Source organism: Daphnia pulex, chromosome 2, assembly GCF_021134715.1.
Source record: "Daphnia pulex isolate KAP4 chromosome 2, ASM2113471v1".
Taxonomy (NCBI): domain Eukaryota; kingdom Metazoa; phylum Arthropoda; class Branchiopoda; order Diplostraca; family Daphniidae; genus Daphnia; species Daphnia pulex.
Genome location: NC_060018.1, coordinates 5889322 through 5902214, shown reverse-complemented (window position 1 = coordinate 5902214; position 12893 = coordinate 5889322). Strand labels below are relative to the sequence as shown.

At 43.3% G+C, this 12893-nt stretch overlaps 1 protein-coding gene across 1 annotated transcript; it reads right to left on the bottom strand.

Annotated features, from left to right (window-relative positions):
• Positions 1-5415: 5415 nt before the first annotated feature.
• LOC124189030 (repulsive guidance molecule A-like) lies at positions 5416-12387 on the bottom strand. Its single transcript, XM_046581989.1, has 4 exons — positions 12092-12387; positions 11176-11384; positions 9614-10284; positions 5416-6642 (listed from the first exon to the last, which is right to left on the bottom strand). Exons 2-4 carry the CDS (start codon positions 11297-11299, stop codon positions 5788-5790), a joined length of 1650 nt encoding a protein of 549 aa, XP_046437945.1. The 5' UTR covers positions 11300-11384; positions 12092-12387; the 3' UTR covers positions 5416-5787.
• Between the last annotated feature and the right edge of the window lie 506 nt (positions 12388-12893).

Genomic DNA, 12893 nt, shown 5'->3' with positions numbered 1-12893 from the left:
GTAGATGTAAGTACACTTGTCTAAGGGCGGCGAGCGTGTGATTACGGAACAAATGAGTTTCCCCCCTTTCGTTCGCTTCTTCTTCTTCTTTTTTGTTGTTGAACGGAACGGCGCTTCCTCTCTCTCTTGTGTACATATTCTCATCTCTTTCCAGTTAAAAAAACCGGGGGCTGTAAAAAAAGGACAGACTGGACCCATCTGGCGCTTTATGTAATATTAATTTTTCTACTTATATATATTTCTTTTTCAAGGGGATAGGGGGGGGGGACAATGTCCATACATTTTCTGAAATTTCTTTTGTTTCTCTGTTTCTTTGTTTGAGGTTTTTTTTCTTTGTCTTTAATTTCCTCACGAGAAGAGAGTGACACTATCCTACCAGTAGGAGGTCCCTTTTTCCTATCTCTAATTTATAAAAATGTGTTGCTTTTAAAATTTTCCCGCGCGCAACTTTTTTTTTCTCCGTTATCGTAATCAGTAGACTGTACAAGTTGTGTCCCGAAAACGAAAAAAAAAAAAAAAAAAAAAAAAAAAGAGTTACAGAGGGGAGCAGCATAGAGACGACTCTCTGCGGGACCTGTGGTTTGGGTCGGTCGGTCGGTCGGTCGGTCGGAGAGACTCGACTGGAGAGAAAAGACAAGAAAAACTCGGCAGCACGGCCACCACCACCACAACCTTGAGGGTGATACTACTAACATGTGGTCGAGCTCATTTAAACTCGTGTGTCTAATTCATTTTTATTGCGGTTATTACCGGCTGTATTTATCTGTCTATATTACACACATATATAGGAGGCGAACGTTATATACGTACACGGGAGAGAGAGAGAGGAGCTGGCCATATATATAAAAACCTCCTTTTGTCCTCTGTTTCTTCTTCTTCTTCTGGCTGAGAGGAGGAGTAGGAGGCCTCCTCAACTTTTTTAAAAGAAATAAAAACCTATACTATGGGCGATTAAAAACGTTTGTTAAAGTAACACACGGCAGCCAAGGGGAGGCCTACACAATATCAAAGTTAAAAAAAAGAAGAAGAAACCGTCCTCCTCTTCAGCCGATTGTTCAAACAGAGAAGAAACATAAGGGGGAAGAATATAATATGTAGTATAAGAATAGCAGAGAATAAGGGAAACGCGGAGAGAGAGAGAGTTACCTCACGTATTTGTGTGTGAGCACACCTTTTCCAGATTCCAACAACTTGTCCGACAAGGTGGGGGAGAAGTGAAGCGGACGACCCCAAAAAAAAGTGGGGAAAAGACTTGAATTTTCCGTCTTTTATTCTCATTTCTAGAATAGAATATATAAATATCAAAGTCCAAAAATGGAACTGTCGTTTATATATGCGTAAAAAAAACCTGATGTGTCGCTTACAATATGTGCGGCAATGTAGTAATACCGGTCTACAGCGGTCTACAGGTAAATATTAGCGAAAAAGAAATACAGAAAAAATGGGAATTTCTCTCTCTGTTTATTGTGTGAAATAGTAGATCTCGAAAAAGGGAATTTCGGCTTGAAAAAGATTTATAACATTCGACCATATATACGACTGCACGTGTATAGAGTTGAGAGACGATGGAAATTAACGCGAGTGACAGGCCCTTGACTTCATATGGAGAGACCGAGAGATGAGAACGCGTCAGTTCACATTTTGAACAACCGTTTTCTTTTCTTGTGTATGTGTACCCCCTCGACTGTGTATATATTGTTGCCATTTGCTTCTATCCTCTCTGTCCCCCTGGCCATCATCAATAGACCCTTGAAGAAGAAGAAGAAGAAGAAGAAGAAGCGTATCGCTACTTTTCATCTGTGGACCCTGTTGATGAGGACGGGGGGTCCGGTCCCTTCTGGTCCCCAGGAATATCTATGCGTAGTACCTATACAACCACATGACAAACAAGACAAGAAATGGAGGTCTACACACCATATATTCTTATATGCGTGTTCTATTGTTGGAAAAAAGAAAATGGGACATGGAAGAAGAAAGGATCAAACAACCAACTGTCCCTTTTGCTGGCCTTCTCCTTCTCTTCGATGGTCGTTGGTGTCATGTCACCGGACCGAGATTACACGCTTGACAACACCTGCGACTAGAGAGTATATAGACGGGGCAGACATTCTATAAGGTATGTATACATGTACACCTGTGCTGTGTGCCCAGCAGCTCCTGGTCGACCAAAGAATCGGAGGAGGGAAGCCCAACAACACAATAAGAGTGTGTGTGTGTTTCTCTTAAACCATTAGCGAAAGAGAGAAAAAAAGGGAATAAATTGAACAAGAAATTTTAAAAAGATCTAACAACACTGGAAAGCAAATGACAACAACAACAACAACAACCGGTTGACGCGCTCGACCCGGCGATTGAGAGCTGGCGAACAACAACTTTGAAGCTGCTGTTGTTATTATAGTTGTTTGATGATAAGATTATCGTTTCGCTTGTTAGACCGAAAACAGAAATAAAAAACACGGAATCGAGTTTCTTTTTGTCTATTTACAAGGAAAAGTTTATTTACTATTGATATGCATGTCAGGGACGAAATCTATACACTAGATTTTCTTTTGATTTAAGTTTGATATGTATTTAAACACGTGTGTATGTTTGTGAAGGGTATTCAGAGAAATATCTCGATTTGTTACTGTCGTCTTTGAAAAAAGTTATTCCGGTTGGGGATAAAGATCCGACGCTCGTGATACCGTTCCGGTCGGGCGGTAGTACAAACTCCTGGGGGTTTCTGAATGTGTTTAAAAAGTTTAAAAGTTTGTGTGTGTGAATAGAAATATATATAAGAGGGGAAGAAAGAAACTACGTGAGGGATCATACAATTCAGCTCATGAATGAAGATGGATGACTGCGAGTCAACGGGTTGACCTTCGTCAAGTCTCTCCTGTTGCTGTGCCTCAATGAAACACGTCCGCTTTTTTCCTCCTCCCCTCTCGACTAGCTGCTGCGTAACCAAATACCAGTTGTGGGTGTATATTTATACTATTTCATTTGGAAATGCGGTAACCGTTTGGAGAATAAATCAACGACATTTTCTGTGTAGATTTGGCAAATCAAATTCTTTTCTTTTTGGAAGAAAGGAAGCCCTGCGCGCTTGTTATATGTATGTACGTTAGATCTATTTTATTGGACTGGAAATTTAAATTCGAGATTGTATATAGCTAGAGGTCTCGTCGTCTCAGCGGGGTGGAACGGAATACACACAAGATGAAGAGTGATAAGACGATGGAGGCTCGGCAGGAGTTTCTTAGCAACGATCGATTTTAGATTGGAAATCACAAAGAAAAAAGTTGTACAAAAACAAACAGATTGAACGACGACCCCAAAAGGAGGCATATCTACTATATAGCGTATACCATTTTTGTAAAATGTTCTTTGCCACGATTTTTTGATTCGATAAAAATGGATGGAGATGAAGAACTTTGTTGCTGTTGAGGCTCGTTGGCAACAGCAGCAAACCGTTTGGTTGTTTTGAGGGGCAGACGTTATGCGAATTCGTCGAATCGTGTACGGGATATAAAACTCGTCCCAAAATAGAGAGAGAGACAAGGAGCTGTGCAGATGTAAAATGCTGGAACAAGGAGAAGAAGAAGAAGAATTTTATTTTCACGGAGAAGAGAAGAATCGGTTGGAGAATATTTACGACCTACCAAGAAAGTCAGCGGGGTGTCAATTTTTTTGTTTTCAAAAGGGAAGAAAAAAAGTCGTTATTTCACCGGACGACCGTGAATATTTTTATTACAAAGAACAAAGACGAATTTTACCATTTTTAAAGTTTATTTTGTCTGCCTTCACTCTATACGCAATGAGAACACGTGTACCCCCAAACGTTTGATTTATGGCGATATTCTACTCAATTTATTGGGCTGATTTCAATCATGTATGGTCACAGATTGGAGAGGGATTGTGTGAATATATACACATGTGAGTGGGGTGGGGGGTAGATATTGTATACTTGACGACGGGGGTGGGCCTGACCATCAGCACCTCAAGTTACTTGTCTAACACGCCACATATATCCAGCGCACCACACCTTCAGTGGCTTCCATAAAGAGCCCAGGAACTGCCCCGTAGCACCTGATTATGCATTACACATGTCGACGTGTGTATAGGTACGTGTCGACACCACGACGGAGGGGGGATATCACAGGGAAAAAAAGGGAGAGACGGATATCATGAAATAAAAGGAGTTTCCTTTTTCTCCAACTCCCCCCTCTCTCCTAGATGGGGAGGCAACTATTGAATGGAGTCGCCTTACACAGCTCACCTCTCTCCTTCTTTTTCTTAAACAAAAATCTGGGAAATAATTGAAGCCTGACGTTGTTTTTCCAGTTTGTTCTCCTCCCTCTCTTAATCAATGCCAAGGCGAGGTGAAATTCGAGATCTCTTTCTTTTCTGGGGTGCAATCCATCCGTTTGGCTCTTGGCACAAATGTTGAAACCGTTTCTTTTGAAATGTATAACTCTTTTTTTTTTTTTTTTTATTATTTTCCACAGACTTTTTCCATGTGTTTAATAGGCAACTGCTGGTGCAGTCATCAAAGGCTCAGTGGTGGGTTATCGTTTATCTTATCTGCGGTTTTCTCTTTAAAAAAATAAAAAATAAAATAAAAATAAGGAAATTGGACATATCCTCCATCGCTTGATGCGCATCCAGTCAATTTATTTACTTATATGCGCACACGTGTGTGTGTGTGTGTGTGAGACTGTCGGGTTTCGAAATTGCATTTTATCACATTTCCCCCCGTCTATTTAAGGAGATATGCCAAAGTCTCTTAAAAAATTCCGCATCTAATAATAATAAAACAAAACAAAAACGAAACAACAAACACAAAAAAAAGTATTAATACAAAAATGAAAACGGAGAAGAGAGGGACCAAAGCTGCGGGAGAAAAAAAAATTGTACACACCGCAAAAGCCATTCCTCATTTTTCCCGCGGTCACGTCGCATCCCGAAGATTTTTGTTTTCAAGTTGCGCCATCTTGATGGCATCAAACATGTTGTGAAATCTACACACAAAAGGAGAAAAATGAAATTCTTCAAAAATAAACGATCGCCTTTTTTGGGGAGGGAATCGGTCACGGGACTCCCTTTTTTTCTTTTTAAATTATTATTATTTTTTATTTATTTCTAGACGGAATAATGGCGTACAAATAAACTGGACAGGAAATCAATAAAAGTGGCTAGAAGGAAACCAAAAGTTGAAATTTGTTTGTTTTTTTTTCCCCCGTTTCGTTTTCTCGAGCTATAGAATTCTAGACGAGCCAATCATTAAACGACGACCGTTCAAATATCGTCGACATTCAATTGCTGTTTGTGGCCACTAGTGTCAATTTACAAGAATAAAAATCTTGTGGGAAACTGCCACAATGAACCAAATAAAAATAAAATAAAGTCAAGAAAAATTGAACTCATAACACTTGGTAACTTTTTTTTTCAATTGAATTTTGTTTTTATTCATTTTTTATTTATTTCGATATCAACGACAACGAAAAATTGGCCGGGCAAATAAAACACGGTTTTGAGGGGGACAGAGATGTTTTTTTGGGGGGGAGGTGGGTGGGGGTTATGGGGGGCAAATGTTTTGGTACGGACGAAATTTCTTGATATTTTGTACAGACGACTTTCTACGAGTCCAATAATGTTATATATCATATATATTTATATATATATATAATGCATATCAAACATACATATATATATGCAAAACAAATTGTGTTTCCTTTTTTATGTATACGACGACGACGACGATGAGACTGTACATTAATTAATTTGTGTTAATTTCTTCGTGTGGTATCACCGCAACGGGTTCCATAAGCTCATCAAACTCCAAACGACCAGCAGACAAACTGCCAGGCTGGACGGCCGGCCCGGTCCGTGGGCTTCTCCGACCAGAAGAAGTGAGCGGGCAGTGCTGGACGAGGCCGACGACGAGAGGCTGTCCCTCGAAGCTGTCGAAGATGACGGAGAAGAGCCGGAAGCGCCCAGAGGCCACGTCCGATTGGCCAGTCGATTGGCCGCGTCGGGCAACAAGGAAAAGTAATCGGCTTGCGCCCGGCTGGCGGCCAGAGAGAAACTGGGATCTCCGGTGGTCATCAGATCGAACATGCACGAGTCCAGGTAGTAATCCGTCAGATTGTATTCACGGCAGAGGGCCAGGGCCGCGTCGCGGGTCATGCCCTTCACCAGGGCCGACGGAGACTCGCTCGTCTGCGAGCGGTAAAATCGCCCGCTAGATGGCATGCTGGGATGACGGCCGTGCCCGCTGCCCAGGAGGACGGTGCCGACGTCGATACGTTCCGACGCCGGGCAGCCCTTGACGCAGAGTTGAAGACCTTCCCGTCCGGCTCCTTGCAGGGCGATTTCCCGCGGAAGTTTAGCGGCGAACGTCAAATAGCGTCCGACTTGTCGAACGATGAGCGTCGCGCCCAAATGTCTGGCGTGAATTTCAACGTGCCGGCCGGGCTCCTTCTCAACGATCCTGACGGGAACCAAATGCTCAAAAGCCGAGGACGGCAATCCGCTGCTTCCGGGCGGCAAAGGTCCGCCCCACTGGCTGCCGTCAACAAACGAGGCCGGAACCGAGTCGACTGCCGCCTCGTAGGTCCGTTCCGGCGCACAATCCGAGCCTCCCTTGATGATGATGGTGATCTACAGAAATAGAACGCCAAAAGACAAACAAAAAACTGATTGTTAGTAGGGCACGTCGTAACTCTCGCCAGTTATACACTAGCAAGCACCAAAGTGCACACATGGGCCAATAACGGGCAAAACGTCAAAAGAGCGCGCGGCCCACTTCAAGCCATTTTCCTTTTTCAGACGCGGAAAATGTTCAGGTGGGCGCAAAATGGTGTCAAGTGATCCGCATCACAAAAAAGTTTGAATTTCCCGCTTTGTGGAATGCGTTCAAACCCAATGCGCAATTTCAACATTTCATTCAAATTTTGGTGGGGGAGGGTTTTGTTTGACGCTTGGAAATGAAACAAAGAACTTTGGAAGGTATAAAAATAACTTGTTGCCAAATTGGAATTTCGAAATAAACGGGGAATAATGGGGGCGATAGGGGATGTAAGAGTTTTAAGTCGACACTTTACAAGGGATTTTTCTCGCACTTGTTATTCCTTCCATTTAAGAAAAAAGAAATTTAACGGGTGAGGTATACTAGGCGTCACTTCTTATCGGCCCAAAAAAGCCCGCCCGGCTCACACAAACAAACACAAAAGAAACGAACGAATCGATCGGGAAAAAGAGAAATTAATCGTGGCATTGACAAAACACCCGAGATTTCCTCCCTTTTTTTTCTCTCTCTCCTTCGTTCGTTTCCAGATTTATTTGAGACGAATAAATGTTTTAAAAACAAATTTAATTTCCGAAAACAAGAAAAACTGGTCAGGATTTTTTCTCTTTTCTTTTCCTATTGTGCGTGCGTGTTTTTCTCCGTTCCCTTTGGAAATACATAAAATATGAAACTTTTTTTTTCTTTCCTCTTGCCAGAGAGGCACAGAGTGACAGCTATGGCCAAGGTCGTTTCTTCTCTCAAACACATGGCGTTTGTCTACATGTAGAGAGCTAGGGCCCTTCCTATTTTTCTTTCCTACTACCCAGGCCATCCAGCCTCCTCCTCAACATCTTTTTCTTCTTCTTCTTCTTTCCACAGTTCATTCGCCCCTCGAGCCTAAAGCCCGTGTCTCTCATTCTCTTCTCTTTCCAACCAGAAGAAAAAGAAGAAGAAGGAAAAAAAAAGAAACCTGTTCTTCTGAGACGTCTACCACCTCCATCCCTGTTTTGTTGTATCCGTGCCAAAAGGAAAATAAATATCTCTTCTTCTTCTTCTTCTTTGCCACTAACTATACAATGTGACCGATCGCCCGTCCTGTTCGGCGCGTTCCATCTGTGTGTGGGGAAATCAAACGAGAAAAAGAAGAAAACGACATCCTCTCTCTCTCATATAATGTCTGAAATACCTTTGACCATATTAAGATTAGACCCAAAGACGAGTCGGTCCGAGTCGGTGGGGGGATTAGACACATAGCGGGTACCCAATTTTCACGCGATGCGCGCCGTTATTATCGCACGACAAGCCGTCGCTTGTTATCTTCTCCCAGCGCAAAAGAAAGAAAGAAAAAAGAAGACACTAGCGCAACAAGAATCGAGGATAATTGGTTTCTCTTATCCTTATCCCCCACACCCACCTATCCATAATTTCGAAGAGAAACAACACTATTGCACAATAAGACGGGCGCAAAATTGGTGGCGAAATCAAGCGGGTTGTAACAACAACAACTACCCGAATGGTAGAAGAATAAAATAGAAGAAACCAGTTATTTCGACAAGATGAGAATTTGAAAGAAAGAAAGAAAAAAAAAGGCCGAAGCAATGATTATCAATGCAATCTACGATGATATTCTTTCGGGTCGACAATCTTTTATTCTTCTTCTTCAAAAAAGAAGAAGAAGAAGGAAGGGGGGGGGGGATTTGTGGAAGATACACGTTGAATATTAATGCCCTCCGCCTCGAGGTGAGAGCCACCATTTCTTCTTTCCTTTGGGTTTTTATATGTATACCTTCTGGGGTACGGCAGCAGCAGCAGCAGCAGCAGAAGAAGAAGAAGAAGTTTTTCTTCTTCAAAGATTTGTGCCCTACGGCTAGAGAACAATAGGCCAGGTCTTTTTCGTGAACAAGAACCGAGGGAACCAGACGACGGGAAGCCACAGCACGCCACAACTGTTTTTAACTTCTTTGACTCGCTTAGTTATAACCCACACAGATATGGTCTCTCTACTACTACTACGTTAGAAATTTGGTAATTTTTTGGTGAAACATTTGTTGTCTCTTTTTTCCCCTCACACCGACATCACCTGAAGGCGGAGTTCCGACCGTGTTAAGACCAGTCCGTCCCATTTTGAATTACACGCGGACCCCACGTCTATAAAAATATCAAATAAGGGTAAAAATAAAAGTAAGAAGAAGAAAGTAACAACTGTAATTTTGAGGTCGGACCCAACTACCGTTTAAACGCAAATGAATGTCTCAACCCGACGACGACTTTGCGTTGGTCGCAATTGTGGGGTGACGGAGGAAGGCAGATAAACACACACACACCAGTGACGTGATTTTTCCTGCATCCGCTCAAACAATTTTCTGACTAATCCGTGTCGATCGGGTTACGCAATAATCGAGACGAGCAACCATTTTTCTTTTTCCTCTTTTCAAAGGGAGAGGGGAAATTTACATTTTAATGACTGGCACTCGATGAATAACGGAGAAAAAGGGGATTTAACCTGGGCTAAAAAAGCTAAATGCTTAGTCACGACAGCCTGCGCTTTTTCTTTTGGCCCCGGAAAAAACAACCCAACAACAACAACAGCCAAAAAAGTTCTTGGTAAAAATTCTTGCGTCAAAACTTTTCTTCCTCGTTCCATTTCAAGTGTCAACAAAAAGGGAAAAAGAAAACCCGAAAATAAAATGGGGGCTATTAAAGCCCACGATCCTCCTCTCCTCCCTCTCCTATTGGCAGTCAGGCATAACCCAACAAGGCTATAGGTAGGTAGGTACTATTGTATAACTGCGTTGTAGAAATCGGCAGCTAAATTTTCGGCTGGTAAGAAGTTCTGGTGTTTACCTTGGTGGTAGCCGTGGCAGAGGATCCGGGTACGACGGCTTCGTTGGTCACGGAGACGGCCAAATAAGCGTTGTCGATGAGCGGCCAGGCGCCGGCCACTTTGCACGTTTGAAAGTCTCCGTTAAATGTCACAAGATGCGGGTCGCCATAGAAACTGCAATGCGTCACTTCGGGGCGGCCCTGGTAGGTGCACGACGGGCTGCCTTCCATGACGACACTGGTGCCCGTGATGGGCAGACTGCTGGGTGGCTTATCTGGGCGGACGTAGACGCGGGCCGTCGGTTCCAGGCTCGTCGTCCGGTCGGCAGATGAAGACGTCACCGTTTTCTCGTTGGAATACGACGAATCTTCCACTTTGGACGAATGATGGTCGTGATTGCGAGGGCGGTCCTTGAAGATGGCTGGGGCTCCTCCGGCGCTGGCCCCACCCACGTAGGAACAATTGGAATCTCCGTTCCAGTTCTGCACCAACGTGATGGTCGAGTGGTAGGCCAAATGTCCGCGACAGGATCGAGCCGTTGATCGGAGACAATCAGAGTATTGGCGCAGGATGACGCAAAACGCTGCCGATCCACGTCTCACGCCGCTGGCCATGGCCGCCTGCTGGAATTGCCGAGTGCAGCTATCCACCTTGCAACCGCTGCTGCCTTCCGCTACTCCGCTCCACATGGCTATTTGTTTCATGAAGGAAATAAAAAGGAAAAAATGAATATTTAAAAAAATAAAGGAACAGAAATGCAACTATTTGGGACAACTGGAGGATCTTGGAGCTGCACAACAGGAGGTGGGTTCAACATTCTCTCTCTCTCTCCCCCTGGCCGTTTCCCTCCTCTTTTTCCTCGATCTCTCTTTTTTCTTCTTCTCTTCTCCATGCCCAAAAAGACCCAGGTAAAATAAAGAATTATAGATGGAATTCAGTAGGGAATCTATAGTTAATCTTCTCCGGGTCTTTCTCTTCTCTTGTTCTCTCTCTAGGCTTCCCGTAGTGTACCAGGATCAGGAATTTGAGGGACTAGCAGAGAAAGGGATAATGAATCTTTCAAAAAAAGAAACTGGGAAGCTTCTTTAGTCCCAGGGATTATGAAATGAAATGAAAAAGAAGTTTTTCAAGAAAAAGGGGGGAGACAACACAGGTGAGAAAACAAGGGCCCAGCCAATGATAATAACGGATTTCCTCCTTCTGGTACACAGAGAAATGGACACAAGAATGACCACCTCAACACCTTCTCTCCATTTTCCATTTTATTTGAGAGCCCACTATCGCGTCCATCTTCAAGTACAATAAGGAGGGGGGACCCTGAAGAAAATCCCAAAACGGAGGAGGAGTCTGTAGCTAGGGGTTTTTGAGGTTCGAAATCGATTTTAAGAGTTTTAAAAAAGAAAGAGGATCCACAGCAGGGTAGGAGAGGAACTTGAAATGGTTCTACACAAATGACCAGGGTCAATGGATGGACACAGTGAGGGGGAGGAGGACAAGTTCTTACAATTTCCCATCGTTTTTCTTCCCTTCTTTATTTTGTTCCCAGCATCCCAAAAATTTCCAAAGGAAATGAATAACTTACCAATCATCATGACTAGTGCCAAGAGACAAGAGGCGGTGGTGGTGGCGATGCTTCGTCGTCGTCGACGTCGCGGGCGGACGAGAAAATGGGAAAACATTGGCGGCGTTAATCGAGTCCAGGCCATCGTTAGACGAACTGCAATGGAACGTCCATCAGCAAAACTCGATCCGGTTGTCCCGGCTGCTGATGCCAAACGACTAGGGCGCCATCTGTTACAATCAATCACGAAAATTTCATTTTTAATAATCATCGCACAATTTAGAAATAACTGCATTGCTCTTCATTTATTCGTTCAACAAATTTTGAGACTCCCAACACACATCATCGTCACATCACACGACCGGACCAGACGGTTTTTCCATTATTGACGTTGACCCGTTGCCAACAAAATGTTGTTTTTGTTATCATTTTAAACTCTGGTCGAATTTTCTTCTATCTGAGTGAGCAACGAAATGAAAACAAGAAACCCAAGTCTGTCTGACGGGAGAAATAAAACAAAATCAAAACAATCCAACACACACACACACCCACACCGAGTTGGCAGCCGATCGTGAAAACTACGCACAAACACGTGACGGCCGAAAAAGTTGAACAGACACACAAAAATGTGCCAATTCCTTCTCCTCCTCCTCCTTCCATTTGAAGAAAAATCGAAATCAAATTACAACACAAAAGTTGAAATCAAAACTAGAAAGTTATTTTTTCGCTATCTTTTTTCGGTCAGAAAAAGGCTCCACAACATTCCGTTCATCTACACAAGTGAGTGTGTGGCCTTCATTCGCCCGAGAGAGAACTGAACTCTCTCTCTAACCATGTTTTTCCTTATTTTGATTCTCTACACACACACACACGAGGTGCTACACACCGAGAGAGAGAGAGCCCCCGGTGCTACGGCGGCAAGAAATATATAACTTACATCGGTCTTCCATGAGTTGATTCGTGTCCTTCTATCGTGATCGTGACGTTGAAAGTAATCCGAGTTTCAAATCAAATGTATCAAACAGTTTAAATGTTGGTGTGCGAACGTTATTAGTCGAAGAACTAGAAATTAATATTTTTCCGATAAATTTTCGAGCGCGAAATGAGAGAGAAAACTTATTTTGAAAAAAGTGGAGAGAGAACAAAACACACACACGTCTCACTCGCTCAAGATTCACTCCAAGACTAATGGCGGTTGTGGGTCGGGCCGGGGTGTATAGACTAGTCGGTAGTGGCCTGGGGCACTATAGCGATCAAGTCAAAAATATAGGCTCGCCAACTGGTCAACGTAGCTGGGTCATGATTTAGCTCCAGGGAACTCCGCCAGGGGTCCCTACCACCCTCCCCAAAAAAGGGCGGTGCAATAGGGGCTGCTCCTTTTGGTATTAAGCGCGGAACTTTTTTGAAAAAAGGAAAAATAAAGAAAAAAGGTTCTTTTTTTATTTTATTTTTTAAAAAAAGGTTCGGTTGTTGTGTGTGTGGAATCTTCTCTCTCTGAAGACATGCCCTCTGGCGGCCATGATCTTCGACTCCTAAAGGGCTCCCCCCTTTTTCCTTTGAAAGGAAAAAATATATTCTTCTTCTTCTTGTTGGCCGCTTCTCTCTTCATGAAAAAAAAGGAAAAGAAACGAGGGAAACTGTTCGATCGGACAGCCCCGTTTTTCAAAGAGTCTTTGGGGATAATAAATGGCGGAGCAATATAAGAAGAAGAAGAAGAAGCGAACCCCCTCCCAGAGTGA